Genomic DNA, 19608 nt, shown 5'->3' on the forward strand with positions numbered 1-19608 from the left:
ATTTTCAAAATTACAGCTAATAATTTTTAATTTAAAAACCACAATACTTTTTGCTCCAAACCCTGTCTCTGTGTCAAATGTGGCATGAAAATAAGAGTCCAGAATCAGGCCATTGTCATTTTCTCGTGGGCGCTAAGCTTCGCGCGTAAATAAAATATCTTGATCATGATCGGCTATAAATTGAATACTCTGTAATATAACACCTTGGAAACGTGAAGATTTTTTCTACGAATCTGGATTTGTCATATCAAGCTGTGTGAAGTGTATTTGTCATGCTTGCACACTTAATTAAAAATAATTTTTGTTTTGTTTTTCGCGCATTCGGTACACGTTTTTTATAAGAAACATGTTTATAAGAAACCTACCTGTAGAATCTTCAAAAACTAAGAAACTATTTCTGAAATAAAAACTTGTTTCTAATTAATTCTTACAATTAATTGAAGAAGATGTTACAATCATCACTGGAGAGAAAGTTTTTTTATTACGTTACTGTACCCAAGTTCCCAATGCTAAAATACTTTGAAACGAAAAATGCTATATTTTTTTATTTTGAAACCAACTAGTCCAAAAATTAAAGAAACTTTTAAAACTAACTATTTATTTGATATAAGAAACCCTTATTTTACTAGAAAAATGAAGAAACTAAATAAGAAACTTTTGGAACTAAAAACATGGAATTTCAGCCTACAAATAAGAAATTTTTAGAACTAGGCCCTTCGCCAGGTTTCATATAAAAAATAAACGTGTAAAATCACTGGCTGCATAGTTTTTAAAAATATATTTGGTCAATGTGAGACACGAATTTCAAAGCATTTTTTGTTCCGTGCATTCAAAAATAGGCAAGAGTATATACGTTTCGCTGCCAGGTTGCTGTGCTAATTATTTTCCCAGTGGAACAACTACCTTTTAAACTGGGGAAAAAAAAGAGTTTTGTGAGTACGCCATGTTGAAAATGAAACATGTATATAGGGAATTATACGACCAAGAGGCTTTATTCTTGATCACGTGCTTTTAAATATAACCTATATGCACAAACAAAACATTCAAATTACAAAAAGGGTACTTTTAAAACTTGGCCGAAAATATCCGCCACTGTGTTGATACGATCACCATCTTCGAGGCTTCCTTAACATACGTTCTAGTGTGTCACATACTCTTAAGATCCAATGTAATGCGAGCTGTAGGATGCAAAGTCTTTGGGGCTAGGGCGGGGGGAAGCGGTTGTGATATAATGTATACCTGAGAAGGTATCAATAGTGTGAGGAGTATAAAAATTTTGTGATAAGCATTATAAAATCTTATGGTTATTGAGGTTTTCTTTCATATTTTAAAATGAGTTACTAAGAACAACTGTGTGTTACACAAAAGTATTGTGTGACTTTAAATAATTCAGTACTTATAATAAACACGTCAGCCTGATGAATCAAGTTAAAAATAAAATCCCCCTCGTAACCAAACCCTTATTAGTTCAATGATTACTAATTAATTTTTTTGGTTCAATCGCTTACAGAGTGTTTTGAAAAGACGAAAATAGATGTGACAATCACCAGCTGCTAATAAACTATTCTTGTCATTTTTATAAACAGTTGGAGCTTGATTTCAACCTCGTCCCCAGGATTTGTGCACCAGTATGAGCGTTGTTTGGGTCCCATCCAAATAAGAACCTTAACAAGCCCTACGAAAGAGTGGTACGAGGTTGTCTCTCTTTATTTGATGACGACTTTTGCGACATAGTTGGTAACAATTCGTTTACTTTATCTTTTTAAAATTAATTCAAAAAAATATACATGCATAGTCCTAATAGGCTAAGTTGATAAAATGTATCAAATCATCAGATCACATCCTCGTCCCCATGATCCCGTTTCGCTTTTTTATATTGAGGACAGCGATATAAATACAAAAAATAAAAATATAAAATATAAAAATCCAAAAGTTGTCCCGGGTACGAGGCTGGTCAGATCATTCTGCTGTTTTGATTCAAAAGTAAGTTCTAGCTGAGTTGATGTAAATACTTTGTTGGGTTGTTTGTTCATAGTTAAAAAAATTTTCCTCCTTTACAAAAGTTACCACCCCTCAGATAACTACAGTATTCAGAGCTGTATAACACAATAGACGAGGCATGTTGGTTCGTCAACCTCAAGGTCCACTGACAAAGACACAAAAAGATCCAACCTCGTCCCCAGGACTATTTAGGGTTTTTAAAGTTGGACGGCCTGTAGAAAGCCCAACAAGCCGCGGGGATGAGGTTAAACAATATTATAAAGACAGAAAGACTTCCACGAATATACACATGCAAAAGGGATTAATTAGTGCAAAGAAATGTATATCTAAACGCCATATTCAATTGCATTTTCCGCTATAGCGCCAATAAATCATAACTCTTTTTAACCTCGTCACCAGGGTCTTGTGCCCCTGAGCCGTTATTACGGAGAGAGTGGCCAACAATTTTCGCCGCATCATCATCAACAAGGCAAAATGCTCTGAGAACTTTCTTGTCAGCGCGTGTGCACATTAAAAAATTACGACGCCCTTGATACAAAACATGATGCTTGGGCTTTTAAAAAATCATTTCAGAAGACCAAGCATAAAGAAAAGAAAGAAGAAACAACAAAACAACAACAGACACGACAAGTCGAGAGAAAGTTACATGCTTAACGAGTAAATAATTACGCTGGCAGAGGCTTTTACGGTTAGAAGCTCCCACCGTTTCTGCTCATTTTCGCGAAAGTTTAAACAGGCGAAATTTTATTCACGCAAGTCATAGATAATTTCCAAGACGCGAAAGTTTAGGAATTGACTTTAAACATGGATAGGCAAGTATAGTGACTACGGTGAGCTGACCTTAAGATTACCTAAATTTGAAAGTTTAATTGTGGCAGTATGGCAAAAATAGTGTTTTCAAAGCTATCTTAGCGATTTCTGAAACATACGAGGTGATGGGGGGATTGAGCATAGCCTTTGTAGTTTCGTCAGCACTGTACACTTTAAGGAAAAACATCAATTTTGGTAAAATTTAGTTTTTCGGTCGACATTCTATATCAAACACTAAATGGTCTACATGCGGCGCGTACGATTTCACTTGCTCAATATGACACAATTCAATATTCCATTGACTCGATAAATCAAACATGCTTCGAAGTGCTGCTAAACATGATGAAGTAAAACGACACCACGACAAACGTTTTGTCTCGCTTAAGCAACCTTTATAAGTCTGAGTCACTATGCAGGTGTCTTTGCAAGCACAATTTTTTTCCTTGAGAATGTTAATATCATCTGACTCGTTTGACTCGATTAACCAACTTTCGACATTCTCGTGAATGTGTAAATAACCTCCTGTAGTACGATTTAATGCATCGCAAGCGACTTGCCACGATGCAGAGGAGGTTGGGATCAAACCAAGATTGACTCGATTAGCAATACCTTTTGGTGCAACCTGAAACAAAACAAATACTCAAAATGAGAAGAAATCGAGTTTACCTGCAATGTTAACTTTAACTTAAATAGAAACACTACACAGCCGACAAAACAACTTGTTAGAAAAATGTTGATTGATAGAAGCTTTTCACCTCGCCAAAAGTTTATGATTTTGTCTGAAAAACTTTTTACCGGATAAGCTATCCGTACCTTAAGGATACATGAAACCCTGTAACCGCTATTTCACCATTGAATACCTTATAAATCATAGAAAATATGTATTTTATATAAAAAATGTAAATATTTAAAAGAATACGATGAAAAAAGAGAAAATGTACAATAACCAAAAAAATTTTAAAATTATGCTTGAATCTTGATATCTCAAAAAATATTTTTGCTCGATATATCTGTTTTTTCGACCTAAAGGTGCAAGTATTTATAAATATCGAGACAAAACGAATTCATATATCACCGCAGTGTAAGTAATTTTTATGCGACCTAAAATCCTTGTTGGACATTGTAGGGTAGAGAGTTTTATTGATAATTTTCACGATTTTCAAGTTTATATTTTTATGACAAAAATAATACTTCTCAAGAGGAGATTTATCTGGTTTTCAGAAAATGTATCCTTCGAAGTAACTATATTTCGCAGTTGAGAAACAGACAGTATTTTCAACAATAATAGGTGTTTTATATATCCTTAAAGAGATGAATTTTCGTCAATTTTCTCGCACTGATGTCTTTGTGAAATATAGCAATAGGCACCAATCGCGAAAATAAAATTTCGTGAAAATTTTACAAAAAATTTTACCTTGCACTAATGTCGTACAATTTATGAAAATAAGAAGTAAATATATTCTTTCCATTTGCATTGCATCAGTCTTCGCACAAAGTCTTGTTCGCAAAATGTAGTTTGCAGGAAAAATAATAGCAATAGGTGATTTCTGGTTCAAAAAAGGTAATTAGCGCGAAAAATCTGGTTCGCAAAAAGTACTCTTCGCGAAAAACCTTGTTCGCCAAAATTAATTTTCGCGAAAATTAAACAAGTTAAGAATCTTACCAAGCGATTATCGCCCTCTCTGATTTCACATCTGCCGTTGACGTTATTTAACAGTAAATTCTTCGACAACGCCAACACGGCGTCAGGATTCCATTCGCAAGCGATAACTTTCTTCGCGTTCGCTTTAACAAGAAACGGAAGCACAAAATACCCAATACCTAAAAGAAAACAAGTATGTTCTTATGCTGCCTTAAAAATAAGATTAAATGGTTTTGTCTTTACCTTTAAGAAACGGCAACAAAACTAAAGGTATAATTACACAACACATGTTCAGACAGTGTAAAAGTCTTAATGTGTACAAGGAATTATAAAATCTGTGTCTAATAAAGTACCCATCACACAAGAAAAAAAACACATCAAAAGGCTAGCCCTCTAGTTTTTTGCATAAGAATTAGAATTAGATAAATTGCTGCCACAAAATCGCAATGTATGCGAATGGAAAAAAATTGTACCAGTTTAATTTAAAAATTTGTTATCCCGTATCTGTTAAACAATTAAAAAATAGATCGGGTTAAACAACTAGGTTACCTCGCTTGACCAAAATCTTTTTCAAGCAGTTTTATTCTTAATTTTTGTTCTACGGAACAATACATGTAGTAAAATCAAGGTAGGTTTGTTTCCATTAGTCATAGCTAAGACACCAAGTATAATTTTTCTTACCACCGGGAAATCGGAATAGTTAAGGTGGGAAAAATTACGCTGGGACTTAAACGTTTTTTTTTGCGTTTTTTGATTGATTAATTCTATTGTTCTTTGCTGATGTGGTCAATTTTTGGCCTCACTCACTCAAACAAATATAATAAATTTAAAATGTAAAATGTGACTACGCCGACATTGCGCTAATTGCTTGATTGTAATTCGGTGTTTGCTATGAGGTGGATTTGAATTTTAGGGATTTGTTCTGATATTTGTTTGCGTTTAAGTTTTCGTTTGAGAGAAACCGAATTTGATAAAATCGAAGAAAGTTTAGTTAACTAGGCTATTAAATTCATTGTCGTGTAACAGTTGTTATGTAAAATCTGTTTCCAAAAAAAGTCGTAACGGCTGTACAACTTTTACTCAACACTTTTTTGTTAATGGACCTTTACATTCAATAAAAATGAAATAATTCTTTACAAAACAAAAACCTTGACTCTTTCTGATAGTTGGGGCATTTAAAATACCCCCTCATAGCCAGTGTTAATTTTGTGTTGATCGACCCGGCAAAACTGCTAGTGACTTTTAAGAATATACTTTCAGCTAACACTAAAGAGTAGTAGGAGGGAAAGAATAGGGGAAGAAAAAAATAGGGGAGGAAGAGAGTGAGTAGGGGGAGGAAGAGAGTGGGTGGGGGGGAGAGAGTGGGTGGGGGGGAGAAAGAGAATAGGGGGGAATAGGGGAAGGGAGGGAATGGATGGAGGGAGGGAATGGATGGAGGGAGGGAGGGAAAAGGGGAAGAGGGAATAGGGGGAGGAGGGAATAGGGGAAGGGTGAGAGTGGGTGGGGGGAGAGAAAGAATAGGGGAGGGAGAGAATAGGTGAAGGGAGAGAGGAGGAGGTTGGGTGAAGGGAGAGAGGAGGAGGTTGAGAGATGGGAAGAAGAGAGTGGGGGAGGTAAAAGCAGTGTATACAAAACTATTATTAACAAAATTATAGAGGGGACTTACCTGCAAACAAGTCCACGACTATTTCGCCAGTACAATCCATGTTTGATATTCTCAACTTCTCTGTTATGTTTCCCTTCGAAAACATGTTCTTCGTCACGTCAAACGTATACTTTATTCCATTATCAACATGTTCCACCCATCCGTCCCGCCCTAACTTAATTATCACTCTGGGCGTACGATAGCCGTCATCACGTATTCGAGACGTCACGGCAACGCGTTTAACGGAAAATAATTCTACTAGCTCTTTCCAGAACTCCTCAGGAAAATCATTCCAAACGGGTGAATAAAACGCAGAATCGGGAAACATGATCAGATCACCGTGTATTTCCCACTTTTTGGGTAACTCCGCCATTATGTTCTGTAAATTGCATTCAATCAGGGAATTTGTTTTCATGTAAGATAACACGAATTCTTGTAATTTTTCGTGAGGCGTTTTTAGTTTTACCGCTAATAGTTGGTCTTTGTCGATATAAAGTATTGAGAAGGCGCACAACGTTAATTTGCTTAACCTTGTCTGAAAGTCATCCTCCAGAAGCCTTTCTCCGAATGTAATAGGTATCAAAAACGTGTTGTCCACTTTTGTTATGCGGTATTGCTTGTTGAGAAGTCCAAGCTTTTCCAAATGGTTTCTAAATAAAAAATTTATACTGTTATATGCAATAAATGAGAGAAGAAAAGAAGGTAGAATTTAAAGTTTTTGTATTTTTTTGTCCATTACAATTCCAGGATTGACACTAAAGAATATTTTTAAAAGTATTAAAATAGTATTTGAAAAGATTTGAAACGTGATGTCAAAAGCCAAAAACAATTATTTTTCCCATGTAGCATTTTTATTTATTTTGAAAATTGAAACATTTGACAGGATGAGCCACAAACATGGACAAAACAGCACGGTTAATTTCGAATTTAGCCGTGAAGAATTGGTTGTTTCCATGTAACATGGAAACAACCAATTCTTCACTTGTTAGAGTCGCGCATTTTGAACTTGTGAAATTTTACTTGTTAATGTCCAGAGTGGACATAGGACTTCGGATTGTACGTCAGCACGACCATTTTTTTCGAATTTCGCGACGTATGTCGGCCCTGACGTGGATTATTCTTTTGTACCGGCGCGCTAAAGAATTCAACTAGCAAATAATACACGCTCTCTACAAACCTCTAAAAATGAGAAGTTTTAAGGAGACTTTTCAAAATTGAAGAAAAATGAGGAGTTTTGAGGGGAATTTTCAAAATTGAAGAGAATTGAGGGGTTTTGAGGTGTGGCACCTCTGACTTCGTTTTTTAAAGAGAAAGTTAAACAAACTTTTACACAAAGTATCTCCTCCAAAATTCTCCCAAAACCGCAAAATCCTGTCTTTTACCAAGTTTACGAGAATGGCTTCCAGGATATCTTTATTCATTATTGTAGATATTGTCAAAATACCAAATCTTCAAGCACCAAAAAGTTTATTTAACACACATCATGCAGAAATGGAGGCAATAGAGCGCGAGGTGCAGCAAAATGCATGCAATGATATTTAAAATCTATGTAAGAGAGAAAGAATTATATAACCTCTTTTCGCCGCATTAACAAACAAAGAAAAATATGCCCGGTGCCACGGTGCCACGATGCAATCTGCTCGCACGTCAACGTTCAACAGACAGTGCAAGAGTTATAGAGAACACTAACAACTTGGGAGGAATTTTTTCTATTTCTTTTTCTCTTTTCTCCAAACGAACACTAGCGTACGAGCAAGGAGTGCTCGTTATGGTACGAACAAGACGTGCTCATACCGATGACAACGACATAAAGAAACAGCCAACAAAACAAAACTCAATAAAGAATAGAAAATAGCACAGCAAAAATGTTCATACTGATGACAATGATATTAAGTACATACACAACAAGCGACTTACTTTAACTTCTTTACATTTTCTTTAGTTGTTGCCAAGCAACAAATTTCGTTCATGTTTATTTAGGATCTAAACAACAATTTAAAAAATATAGAGAAGTATAAATTCGTAAAAAAGTTGAAATTGAAAAACTGCTTAAAAAAAAAATCAATGGAAAAAAATAGAACAAAATAGATTGCAAATCTATAAACCATCATGTATGAACCCAACCAAAACCCAAACCCTTAAACAACAATAATTTTCACTCGGAAATTGGTGGTGATCAACCTCCCTCCCCCTTACCCCTCCCTCCCCCCAGTTTTTTTGTTTTTGTTTCGAGTGAACAATAATTTACATATTAAAGTATAGGAAAGGTTGCATACTAAGAACTTCTTTTTATTTCTGTGAAATACGGCTATAACTTAGTACAACTCAAAGCATTCACAGCTATCACATTTTAACAGGAGGAGAATTATGTGAGAGCAGCGTAATATACAAATGAAACGAACGAAATATCAATTGAAATGAACAAAACAATATACAAAATATAAAATAAATGGATTTTGTTTTTAAAAGAAATAATTACTATTTGTATAAAATATATTTTTTTATAAGAAATCGTTACTTGACAACTTGTCCATATGGTGTGGCAATTCACACAATTTGATTTCACATAATGTTAGCTGGCAAGAGCTTGTAGGGCGAGTCATCACAAAATGCACACCGAGTATAGCGGTCCCTGCCATGCAAACAATCTTCAATCTTGATTCAGTGAGACGGTAGTAAGCCAGATGTGAAAGATTTTATTTTGCACATGGCAAGCCAACCTGGTGAGCTTATCATACTTACTGTCCCTTTCCTCAGTATAAAAGGCGCTTTACTCAAAAGGATTCTTTAAAATTATCTTAAGACATATATTAAAAATCTCTAAACAGTCCAAAAATAACAAAGTAGAAATTGAAGCAAATGACACAACTGCTTAGAAACAATAAAAAGCCATTACCTCGTAAAATCTTACTTTCCTTCAACCAGGACTGCTTTAAAGTAAAACAAAAATAGCTAAAAAAATTAAATAAGCTTTGCAATCAGAATTTATTAACATTCCTAACTCTTCCATCAAACAAAAATTCTGAGATTTATCATTAGGGTTGAACAATCGAGCAAAAAAATGAAACATTCTTCTTTATATGCTTACAAACAACAACTGCAAGATTAACCATAAGTTTCTTCAAATTTCTTCATTACATAGTCGAAGGCATTTATAGGCTTATACTTGTCTGAACCATCGAGGCAAGAAACATCGGTGTTTTTATCTGGATGGACAAACATAACAATAGACTGTCGGGCGTTTTGTGAGTCGTTTGGAATAAGAACACGATGACGTGTTGATTTGCACCGACCTGAACTCCAAATCTCCAACAAATCGCCGGCGTTAACGACTATACTACCTGGGATTGGTGTAGCATTCACGTACTCTCCCGATGGATTTACAACCTAGAAAACGAGTAGACCTAGTTATACCAGTTCAATCTGTCTGAGAAGCGGTTCAAAATTGAGAAAAGCTTCATTCATTAATTTTGGAAGTATCTTCAAGTAAAATCTTTGTATTTCTCAAGCAAGCAAACAAATATAAACACACACACGCATAAACAAAAAACAAACATACAGAAACAAACAAAAATAATCAACCAAACAAAAACGAACAAACATAATCAACCAAACAAAAACAAACAAACATAATCAACCAAACAAAAACAAACAAACATAATCAACCAAACAAAAACAAACAAAGATAATCAACCAAACAAGAACAAAAAAACAAAAACAAACAAAACGAAAAACAAAGAAACAAACAAAATCAACATAACAAAAACACACAAACATAAGTAACCAAACAAGAACAATAAACAAAAAAAAGACATAATCGAACAAACAAAAACAAAACAAATAAACAGAAACAAACAAGCAATAAAATATATATAAGGAATACCTGTAATCCACCAATTTCATCTTGAAACAAAAACGTAAACGTCCCATAATCGGAATGCTCTCCACATCTCAATTGATTTTCCAAAACATTTTCTTTACATTTGATTGGTGGATAATACAAAGATCTTAAAACTGTCACATTCTCCTCCATATTACCAATACGGTGGTGATTCAAACTTAGAAACTCTCCATCGTCGGGCTTCAGCGCAATGCTGAGTAGCGGTAAGAAAAACTTGTTGAGTAATTCTAAGGACTGAAACAAGTTTGCCAAGGCTTTCATAAGCGACGGGAATTTCTCCGTTAATTTATCCTTTTGGTCTGTAGCTGGCAAAAAATCAAAACATTCTTTTAAATCAAACGGTCTTGATTTGTCGAATGTTTCAGTGTTAAAAGGCACATATCCCAATTCAACATTTCTATCTTCATGTATAAACAACTCTTTTACTAACCTGTCTTTCTCAAAAAATTCTTTCGACGTTCCAAATGCATTTTCGATCACACTACTATCGATGCCGTGGTCAACAAGATACAAGAAACCCCATTCACTGAACGCATTTATAATTTCTTGAGATAACGCTTTAACTTTGGGATCTTTATAAAACTGCTCGTCTAGAGTGTCGTCATTCTTCAAGTATGTAGAACTAATATGTGATAAACTCACGATGGGAAAAATTTTCTTCACGTCTTTCATATTCTTCTTCTAGATCTTTAAAAATTGAATCATGGGAGGTTAGACCAAGCAAAATAAATATTTACTAGATAAAATTCATAATGGCAGATTAAGTGATAACAGGAGTATTCGCAAGTAAATGCAACTTAAAAATATACAAGGGACAGTGCAGCAGACACTGGTGAGACCACCTTACTGAAACAGATGCACAAAAGTAAACCTGTAAATAAAATGGATTTTGTTTACAGGTTTTAATAGATTTGAAAAGTTTGCAGAAATATCAACATTAAATAAAGAATGATACTTGAGAGGTTGAAAAACAGGGTAGGCTTTAATAGAGCAATAAAAAATATATTATGTAGCTAATTATAAGCAACGGTTAAAAAAAGCCAGGTCAAAACGCTATTATTTTAAAAAAATTATTGGCGTAGCTTCGTTGCAAGATTTCGAACCAAGCTGTGGTGACCGCCTTCAGGTCGTAGAAAACTTCGAGTAAAACAACTTGCAAAATATGCCGAGTTGGAATTACCTTTTCTCACTACACCCAAACTTGTTGTCTGCATTCTAGAGCTTAGATTCTCGAATTTTTTAATTGCCTTTTTTTAATATTACATATAAACCCATGTAAACAAACTTATCCGAAATTTTTGGCCAAATTGCTATATAGAAGCGAAAGAAACAACAAGTTCTCCATTTACATTAGCAGTAACCATCCCAGGTAACCGAACTTTGCTTTGCCTGTCCCCTGTGATCTATTCCTTCTGAAATTGTTCTGTTGTAATGACACATTAATATAACAGACCACAACAGACCGTGTGAACTGGTCTTTATGGTAACATAAAGACCAGTTCCCACGGTTTTATGGTAAAACCACATAATAATTCAAATTATTGGGAAAATTTTTACGAAGAGACTTAAAAGCTTTGTTGGAATTATAACAGTTTTCGATTTAGAAAAATTCAAATTTCAAAAAAAAATATATGAAGCCTCTTTGGAAAACATCAGAATGATTTTAAAATGTTTGATTTATTCGAGATTCGAACTAAGGCGATTCGAATTAGAGAGAGCCAATGGTATAAATTTCTATTTTCGCAGACGGTCAAATACAAAAAAAATCTTTAGCGAAAAACATAACACTACATATATTCTCACGTTGTAGAAACAAAAAAGTTTCACGTCAGGGAGAAGTAAAATAATTAATACAATAATAAATAATAAACTCATATAAAATACACATGGACACTGTTCACTTTTCTTTAAAAAATTTCCAAACATATATCACGATAAAGATTTTTGTAAAAACAACAATACACCTCACAGTTACTATGACTCATCGGAAGAAGAACATGAAGAAGGGTCGTGTTTTTTCTTTTTCTTTTTCAAGCTCTTGTGTTTACTCTTTTTGTGCTTGCGATCAGATGATCTGTCTCTAAAAAAGGAAAAAGCAAAACAGTTACACCAAAGGAAAATACACATATGCTGTCTCGAACTACTCATAGTGTATTCATAGTGTAGTGTTGTCATAGTGTATCGTTTTGTTCTTAACTTTAGTAGGCTTACGAAAACTCTGATGCAAGCCTCTCATATTTCAATCTTTACGTTTACAATATGCTTAATAATGTCGACCAAACTTGTCGTACCATTTGCGTGGGATAACAAACGCTTTTCCCATGTTCCGAACACTTTTAAAAAAGATTTTTAAGCAAAACGCATTTCAAGCTGTTAAAACAATGTAGATTATTATTGTCACGCAAATGTCACTCTCATCTCTTCTTAACAGGACAAATTATTAGGCTTTTTAAGACTGAAAGTATGGGTGAAGTTGTATATGCTTTAGCATTGGTATGGATACTTTACGCAAGGTCCTGAAAATGCATTTTTCGCTAAGAAAATTTTTTGCGACTGTCATGTTAAAATATTGGAAAATTATTTTATCTATATTATAATGCCCGTATACGTCTGTCTGTCTGTCTGTCACGTAAAATGGTAGCTTAGCTGCGCAATCGCGAGAAGCACGCAATGTGGTATAAAAAGGACGGGCGAACCCGTGGATTTTCCACGAGCTAACGACTAGTTATATCAATTATTTTACGCCTATTTATTGAGATAGAGTGGTCTTTAATTGGACTTGCTTATATTATAGAGGATGACCATTACTACATAAAAAGGAAAATTCCTGTTTTTAAAAAAAAATTTGCAAAGATTAATTTTAGCAAACAAGTCATTTATAGCAACAAATGTATTTTCGCGAATTGTTCTTTTTTGGAATTTCGCGAATACGAAAAAAATTCGCGCAAATTGTGAAAATTATTTAGCTGATGGCAGATAATAAACTTGCAGTTTTCCTAACATTGCAATAAAGATGGCAATGCTTTCTTAATTTTCATTGGTTGTTAAAAATATTTTTGTCAGCAAACGCTTGTAAGTCGGCTCATCCTCACTTTCAATGCCGCCAAAATAAAGGTGGCAAGAAAAATATTTTAATGCGCATGCCCAGATACTAACCGCTGGGTGCTTCGGTGAAGAACACCTTTATGAAAATCGGACTTAATAGACAATCTGCAATTTCATTTTTGTTACTTCGCAGTTTTTGTACTTAGAGCCATAACACTTTTTGGTATTGTATCTTTATATTTTATTGTATATTTCAATTTATTTCTAATTAATCTGGCACAGAATAATTTGACCGATAATAATTTGACTGAGAATAATTCGAATAATTTGACTGAGAATAATTCAATTAATTTGACTGAGAATAATTTGACAAAGAATATTTTTACTGAGACTAATCTGAATAATTTGACCGAGAATAATTTGACTGAAAATAATTTGACACAGAATAATTCGACACAGAATAATTTAACTCAGAATAATTTGACACAGAACAATTTGACACAGAGTAATTTGACACAGAACAATTTGACTTAGACACAGAATAATTTGACACAAAATAATTTGACACAAAACAATTTGACAGAATAATTTGACACAGATAAATTTGACACAGAATAATTTGACACAGAATAATTTAACAAATAACTTACACAAAATAATTTGACACAGAATAATTTGACAGAATAATTTTACCTTTTCTTTTTCTTCTTGTTCTTTCTTGCTTCCTCTTCACTTTCTAAAAGAACAATAGAGCCTTTTCAAAATAAAAATTCGTTCTGCCAAAGACCTCAAATAAATTATTGAAAAATAAATTTCGAGAAAAAGGTAAAGTAGTTATGTGTAAACAAATGAAACCGAGTGATTCAAATGTCAATCAAAAGTAATCTACTTCAGCTTGGATCGAATCTTTGAATGATTTTAAACTATAACCAAAAATGCACAAAATCAGTACTTAGCAGTTAGAAAGTTGTTGCTTTGGTTAAATGACACATTAATCTGTTAATTGGTGATTTGACACTTTAATCAAATGACTTTCTTCCTTTTTAGGACGCGTAGGAACCTTGATATTAATAAGTCAGAAAAAGCTGCAAAAAAATTCTTTCTTCCATTTTTTGAAATTACATGCTCTATTAGAACAATTTTGAGCTGCCAAATGACGAACAGCAACCCCTTTGGTTAACCCAATGTTTGCTCAAACGTTTTATTAACCACGTTGCAAAAAATATAGCAACACAGGTATTTTGAAACAGGTATATGAATTTTCCCAATACCTTATCAATAAAAGTCAGAAAAAAGTGACGAAATTTTGGTTCACTAGCTAATAATTTGTGCCGACCAAAATTTGTTACTGACTTTTTTTGTGAATAAGTATTTTGGTTGTTTCGGTTTTTTCTTTTTTTTTAGTGCATTGAGCACCTGTGTTAAATATACGAGGGTAAGCATTACATTCGAACACAAAACTTAAGTTGATTTGGAGAAATTCTTTTTGTAATTTAGAGTCATACCCAGAACTGTGTAAACTGGCCTACATGGAATTTTAAATTTTTTGATAATTTGTTTTGTTTTGCCAATATGTCCCTAACGAGAAATAGTGCACATGAGGCAAGCATGGCAAGGTTCGCTTTACCGAGATGGAATTGTATTTTTCTATATTATTGATAAGTAATGTGCGAGACCAATTAACAAACCAGCCAAAGACTTAGAAATGATATGACCATTAGAAGCAGTTTATGACACCCCTGTAAAATTTTCAAATCGTCCCTTTAACCCGGTAAAATTTTCAAATCGTCAATAAAAAGGAAAGCAATTTTTCAAGAGGTTATATTTATTTAAAATAATATATTTTATAGGCGGAAACACTAAGACTTGATCCCCCACCTCCCTCAGGGCTGGCAAAAATACCTTAAAGTAATAAAAAAAAGAAAACATAAAATGACTTTTGTATTATTCGTTGTAATAAAAAATTAAGAATAGATTATAATAAAAACCATTGGGCTGAACCAAGTATTTTAGCACTCTCAAGCTACTGTATTGGATAATTTGAGGCTGGGATTTAATAAAAAGCAAAGACAAAAATTCTGGAACTGCATTATGAAAATATTATACAAAAAATAATATTAATAAATGTTTTAGCTGCTTAGATTTTTTGTTCGTAACAGTGTTCTGAATGTTTTTAGCAAAAGGTTATTTTATGCAGGTGATTATATGTTCAACAACTTTTTTGTGAGTAGTTCTAAAAGTTTCTTTACATGTTACTCTAGTCCAGCGAGCAAACAAAAAATACAAATGTCAAGCCCCCTTACTATGCTTATTACAAATTCTCAAGACAGAGACCTAAAATATTGGGCAAGATGTTTTTATTCTACCAGCTAAAATGAAAACACAATGATCTTTCTTTGCTTTTATACGTAAACTAAAATAAAGGCAACATCACTGATTAGGGAAATCATAGCAGATATTTCATGTGAATTCTTACCAGAATCATCAGATGAGGAGGTACTATATCGACGCTTTCTAAAGAAAAAACTCGATGGTAATGACCTTCTAGATGACTTGGTATGACTTGGTATAAAAATCATCTCCACAACTTTTTCATGTTAAGGTTTTATGTCAACAATTTTTATGTTATAAAAGACCTTGTTTATTACTAACGCTCGTGATATCATAGAGTGTGTATCAATCGAAAACATTACCTTGTCTTCTTTTTCTCTTTCTTTCTCTTTTTCTTTTTCACTAGAGATAAATGATAAACACGCTTGCTTTATTACCAAGACAATAAAAGGATAAATTAAAACTAATAGAAAGGAAAGCCTTCATTCCTGTCTACAACAGGTTAATGGTTCGATATAAATTAAGTCCAAGAAGATTAACAAAAATCAACAAATACCGACAGGACCTAATAAATGTTACAGTATCCACAACTAACTATCCATAAACTAACAAAACACTAAAACATACCCATCAAAACTGAACTGCTAAAGAATATGATAAACATCATGGTGAATTATAATTAGCATTATAATATATAGAGAAAAAATGCAAGATGTAATAAACATTTTAGTACAGCTTTAGTACATGCGATTTTGAGCTGCATATCTTTTAGTTCGCTGTTTTCTGATACCAAAACAACATCCACAAAAAAAAGCAACACAAAATGGCACAATAAAAACAACAACGGCTGCAACTCACTAGCTTCTCTTTTCTTCTTTTCAGCTATTAGCATTTCTAATTGTTTTAACTCTGTTGCAGAATCCGAAGAAGTGCTGTCAACATCCAACAGGTCTTGAACTCCGTTCTCACCAGTATTGTAACACTGGTAGGTTAAATGACCAGCTACATAGAATGAAAGGAAGGAAATGCAACAAGAAGAAATAAGGTGGGGTGCATTAGAGCTATTCCTATTTCAGCTTATGTTTTTTATAGGCAAGCGAGTTGCTACAGGCTGAGGCTGACAATTGCGTTAAAAACTACGCAACAGCTAAGCAACCGGAAATTTGGAAAAGCAACAAAGAAATTTTCCAATAAATAAAGCACAAAACTAGCAAAACTTGGCAACTTAGAAGATGAAATAGTAATCCAATTTTTTTACCTTGGCCACATTTACGACAACCAATTCTTTGATTTTCATTAGCATTTGTTAAGCGATTGACAATACCTAAGGTGATAAATAAATATTTTTAATGAGCCACAGCGACTGGAAATAATGAGATGACAGGAAAACATAAATACACCATTTTTTTATTTATTTTTAAAAAAATTTATACGCAGAAAAGGTTAAGCAAAAATTTTCACAAAAAAAAGGATTCTAAAAACATAGCAGGCATAAATTTTCTTCAACATACAAAGGTAATATAATGATATAATATTTTAAGGGATGTTGTAATGTCTCGCAAGATTTTTTATGTCTCGTAAGATCTTAGCCTGGAATAGTGTTGTTTTTTTAGATAGAAACAAACTAACCTTTTAAATTCTCTGCATCTGTCAAAACTCCAGATGATTGGTATGCCATTTCTTACTTCTGTTTATTATTAATTAGTGCTAAAGATAAAACAGAATGCTTGTCTTAATCTGATAACACCAAAATTGAGTGCACACAACAATAATTGTGCGTTGTTTAGTGAACAATTATTCATGTAAACAGTGCAAAAAGAAAGTTTATAAATCTTATTCTTTCTAACTTTAAACATAATTTTTGTGGTGTTTAGTAAAAATGATAAATTCAAATGTATTTATTTGCAACAGTAAATTTTAGTCTTTATAAGTGCAAAAACAAATCTTATACTATAATAACTTTGACCATTAAAGACACATTACAGGAACCTTTTATTTTTTTTTTCATATTGCCATAACACCAAAGTAAAGTGGTTATGTACAAAATCAGATAAAAATATATGGGGGTAAAATCCAAACGTAGACAAGGAAGACTTGGCAGGAGGTAATTGGGACAGATTTACTGCATAAGAAATTGAATTTAGATCTAACACAATCTAGATCGGATTGTAAGGTCATTAGTATACGCTGTTCAAACCATCCTAGCATGGAAAGAGGTGTTAAACCAAAAATGATATAATATTGCACGTACAAGTTATAAGTTATACTACGTTGTCAGCTGGGGGTCTTGAGGGGTATAAGAACTTTTACCGAAATCTTTTGCAAGAATTCTTTTAAATTCGAACCCATGTAAATCCTCAGAATTCAACCTTTCTCTTATATAAAACAGAAAATACAATTACTATACACACAAAAAAGGAATTAATTAAAATGAAACATTATGCTCAAAAAACATTTCTTGGCCTTGTGTTTAGGGAAATAGAAAAATGGAAAACCTTTAAATTTATGCATAGGTTTGTTTGTACTTATCCAGCAAATATTCCAAAGAGTTAACAGCCACATTTTTGTTTGAACCATTTAGGCAAGACACCATAACATTATTATCAGGATGCACAAAATAAACAATAGACTGACGAGCACTTTCTGTATTATCGTCAGGAACAACTACTCGATGTCGGGTTGATTTAAACTTTCCTCCACTCCAGATTTCCAAAAGATCACCTATATTGACAACGACACTGTCTGGCACAGGAGTGGCATCAACATAATCTCCACTAGGACTTAACACCTGTGTAAAAAGTTGAAAAAGTTAAGGCAGTATTGCAGTCATTTTATATTATTTAAAAGAATAACAAACAAAAAAAATAGTTCTGAAGAGGCATAATAAACACGAGGCTGGCATAGGTAATTCTAACGACAACCTACAAAATATTGAAAAAATTAAAAAAGTATATTGATAAATTGGTTTATCTCTCACTGAAATACATTTAAAATGAGCAAAACAGGATCCACTTATAAAATTATGTTAGATTAAAAAAGCATGCAAGCTCAAGTCAAATAGTACTTTTTATATTATAAACAACCCTCATTTTATGCAAAAGGAAAAGAACCCTCCTGTATCCTAATTGAGAGTCAGGTTTTCCTGAAATACACATAACACCAACTCTACCTGCAGACCTCCAACTTTATCTTGAAACAAAAAAGTAAATGTTCCATAATCGGAATGCTCTCCACATCTCAACTGATTTTCCAAAACATTTTCTTTACTTTTGATTGGTGGATAGTAAAGAAGTCTGGCAATGGATGCATTCAGTTCTGGATCCTTAAACGTATGCTTTGTGTTTAAAAAATCCATATCGCCAACAGGGAGAGCAAGAGTTATCAATCTTAAAATAAATTCACTTAGTAGTTGACAAGAACACAACAATGCACGCTGAGATCTCATAAATGTTGGTAAACGTTGATTAATTTCATACTCCCGCACAGTATCCGGTAGAAAATTAAAACATTCCTTTAAGTCAAAAGGCCGGGTATTTTCAACGGTTTCTATTTTGAATGGTACCCAACCAAAGTTCTCCTTATTGTCATTATACCATTTAAAATTTTGTTTTACTGTTGAATCCAATTCAAAAAATGCTTTTGACGTTTCAAATGCTTTCTGTATGACATCTTTCCCTATGCCATGATCAACAAAATAAACAAACCCCCATTCCATAAATGCATTTTTAATTTCTTTTGCTAAGGATATAATGGTTGGATCAGAATGAAATTGGTCTTTGTTTTTTCTTCCAGACACATATTCAAATGCTAAATATGAGAGGCTAATGATGGGAAATAATTCTGTATTTGACATCTAAAAGGAAATGCTAAAACATAGAGAAAATAGAGTAGAAATTATTAAACAAAAAAATATATAATAATAAAAATCTTTTAACTATGCATAACAAATTTGATATATATATGTATATATATATGAATATTTATCAACGGCGACAGGTGAATTCCTGTGGATTTTCCATGGGCTAACAATGAGTCTACATTATAATACTTGTTGTCTACCTGGAAGGCATTAAAAAATATGATTTTGTCCAAGTAAATAATATTATTTCATGTTAATAGTCAGGCAAGGATGCACAAAAACGCAATGCAGAAAATGCCAGGCGGCCCGCCCTTCTCTTTAGAATTTTTTATTAATTAACAGCTAGTGCAAATAAATGCGTAAAAGTATGTAAA

General features: G+C 33.3%; 4 protein-coding genes across 5 annotated transcripts; all 4 read right to left on the minus strand.

Annotated features, from left to right (window-relative positions):
- Positions 1–3001: 3001 nt before the first annotated feature.
- LOC130629096 (tRNA wybutosine-synthesizing protein 2 homolog) lies at positions 3002–8315 on the minus strand. Its single transcript, XM_057442201.1, has 4 exons — positions 8016–8315; positions 6120–6748; positions 4475–4632; positions 3002–3433 (listed from the first exon to the last, which is right to left on the minus strand). The coding sequence occupies exons 1-4, from the start codon at positions 8066–8068 to the stop codon at positions 3014–3016; spliced, it is 1260 nt and encodes a 419-aa protein (XP_057298184.1). The 5' UTR covers positions 8069–8315; the 3' UTR covers positions 3002–3013.
- A 175-nt stretch (positions 8316–8490) lies between these two features.
- On the minus strand, positions 8491–11621 carry LOC130629097 (uncharacterized). Of its 2 annotated transcripts, XM_057442203.1 has the most exons (3): positions 9982–11621; positions 9392–9485; positions 8491–9304 (listed from the first exon to the last, which is right to left on the minus strand). In XM_057442203.1, exons 1-3 carry the CDS (start codon positions 10669–10671, stop codon positions 9204–9206), a joined length of 885 nt encoding a protein of 294 aa, XP_057298186.1. In that variant the 5' UTR covers positions 10672–11621; the 3' UTR covers positions 8491–9203. The 2 variants fall into 2 exon arrangements, with proteins under 2 accessions (XP_057298186.1, XP_057298185.1); XM_057442202.1 differs by having other exon boundaries at positions 8491–9485.
- A 153-nt stretch (positions 11622–11774) lies between these two features.
- LOC130629102 (protein SREK1IP1-like) lies at positions 11775–17375 on the minus strand. Its single transcript, XM_057442208.1, has 7 exons — positions 17005–17375; positions 16634–16699; positions 16234–16377; positions 15738–15777; positions 15521–15558; positions 13738–13780; positions 11775–12079 (listed from the first exon to the last, which is right to left on the minus strand). Exons 1-7 carry the CDS (start codon positions 17051–17053, stop codon positions 11974–11976), a joined length of 486 nt encoding a protein of 161 aa, XP_057298191.1. The 5' UTR covers positions 17054–17375; the 3' UTR covers positions 11775–11973.
- A 315-nt stretch (positions 17376–17690) lies between these two features.
- LOC130629098 (uncharacterized) lies at positions 17691–19482 on the minus strand. Its single transcript, XM_057442204.1, has 2 exons — positions 18545–19482; positions 17691–18163 (listed from the first exon to the last, which is right to left on the minus strand). The coding sequence occupies exons 1-2, from the start codon at positions 19226–19228 to the stop codon at positions 17879–17881; spliced, it is 969 nt and encodes a 322-aa protein (XP_057298187.1). The 5' UTR covers positions 19229–19482; the 3' UTR covers positions 17691–17878.
- Between the last annotated feature and the right edge of the window lie 126 nt (positions 19483–19608).

This window comes from Hydractinia symbiolongicarpus, chromosome 15, assembly GCF_029227915.1.
Source record: "Hydractinia symbiolongicarpus strain clone_291-10 chromosome 15, HSymV2.1, whole genome shotgun sequence".
NCBI classification, from domain to species: Eukaryota; Metazoa; Cnidaria; class Hydrozoa; order Anthoathecata; family Hydractiniidae; genus Hydractinia; species Hydractinia symbiolongicarpus.

Excerpts from the sequence above, each read along its gene's own strand:
- LOC130629096 (XM_057442201.1), bottom strand. The coding sequence starts at position 8,068 with ATGAACGAAATTTGTTGCTTGGCAACAACTAAAGAAAATGTAAAGAAG. Across the intron at positions 6,749-8,015 it reads GAAAATGTAAAGAAGTTAAA|AAACCATTTGGAAAAGCTTG; the intron begins GTAAGTCGCTTG and ends TTTTTTATTTAG. Across the intron at positions 3,434-4,474 it reads GAGAGGGCGATAATCGCTTG|GTTGCACCAAAAGGTATTGC; the intron begins GTAAGATTCTTA and ends GTTTTGTTTCAG.
- LOC130629097 (XM_057442202.1), bottom strand. The coding sequence starts at position 10,671 with ATGAAAGACGTGAAGAAAATTTTTCCCATCGTGAGTTTATCACATATT. Across the intron at positions 9,486-9,981 it reads ATGAAATTGGTGGATTACAG|GTTGTAAATCCATCGGGAGA; the intron begins GTATTCCTTATA and ends CTCGTTTTCTAG.
- LOC130629102 (XM_057442208.1), bottom strand. The coding sequence starts at position 17,053 with ATGGCATACCAATCATCTGGAGTTTTGACAGATGCAGAGAATTTAAAA. Across the intron at positions 13,781-15,520 it reads CTCCTCATCTGATGATTCTG|AAAGTGAAGAGGAAGCAAGA; the intron begins GTAAGAATTCAC and ends TTGTTCTTTTAG. Across the intron at positions 12,080-13,737 it reads AACAAGAAGAAAAAGAAAAG|AGACAGATCATCTGATCGCA; the intron begins GTAAAATTATTC and ends TTCCTTTTTTAG.
- LOC130629098 (XM_057442204.1), bottom strand. The coding sequence starts at position 19,228 with ATGTCAAATACAGAATTATTTCCCATCATTAGCCTCTCATATTTAGCA. Across the intron at positions 18,164-18,544 it reads ATAAAGTTGGAGGTCTGCAG|GTGTTAAGTCCTAGTGGAGA; the intron begins GTAGAGTTGGTG and ends CTTTTTACACAG.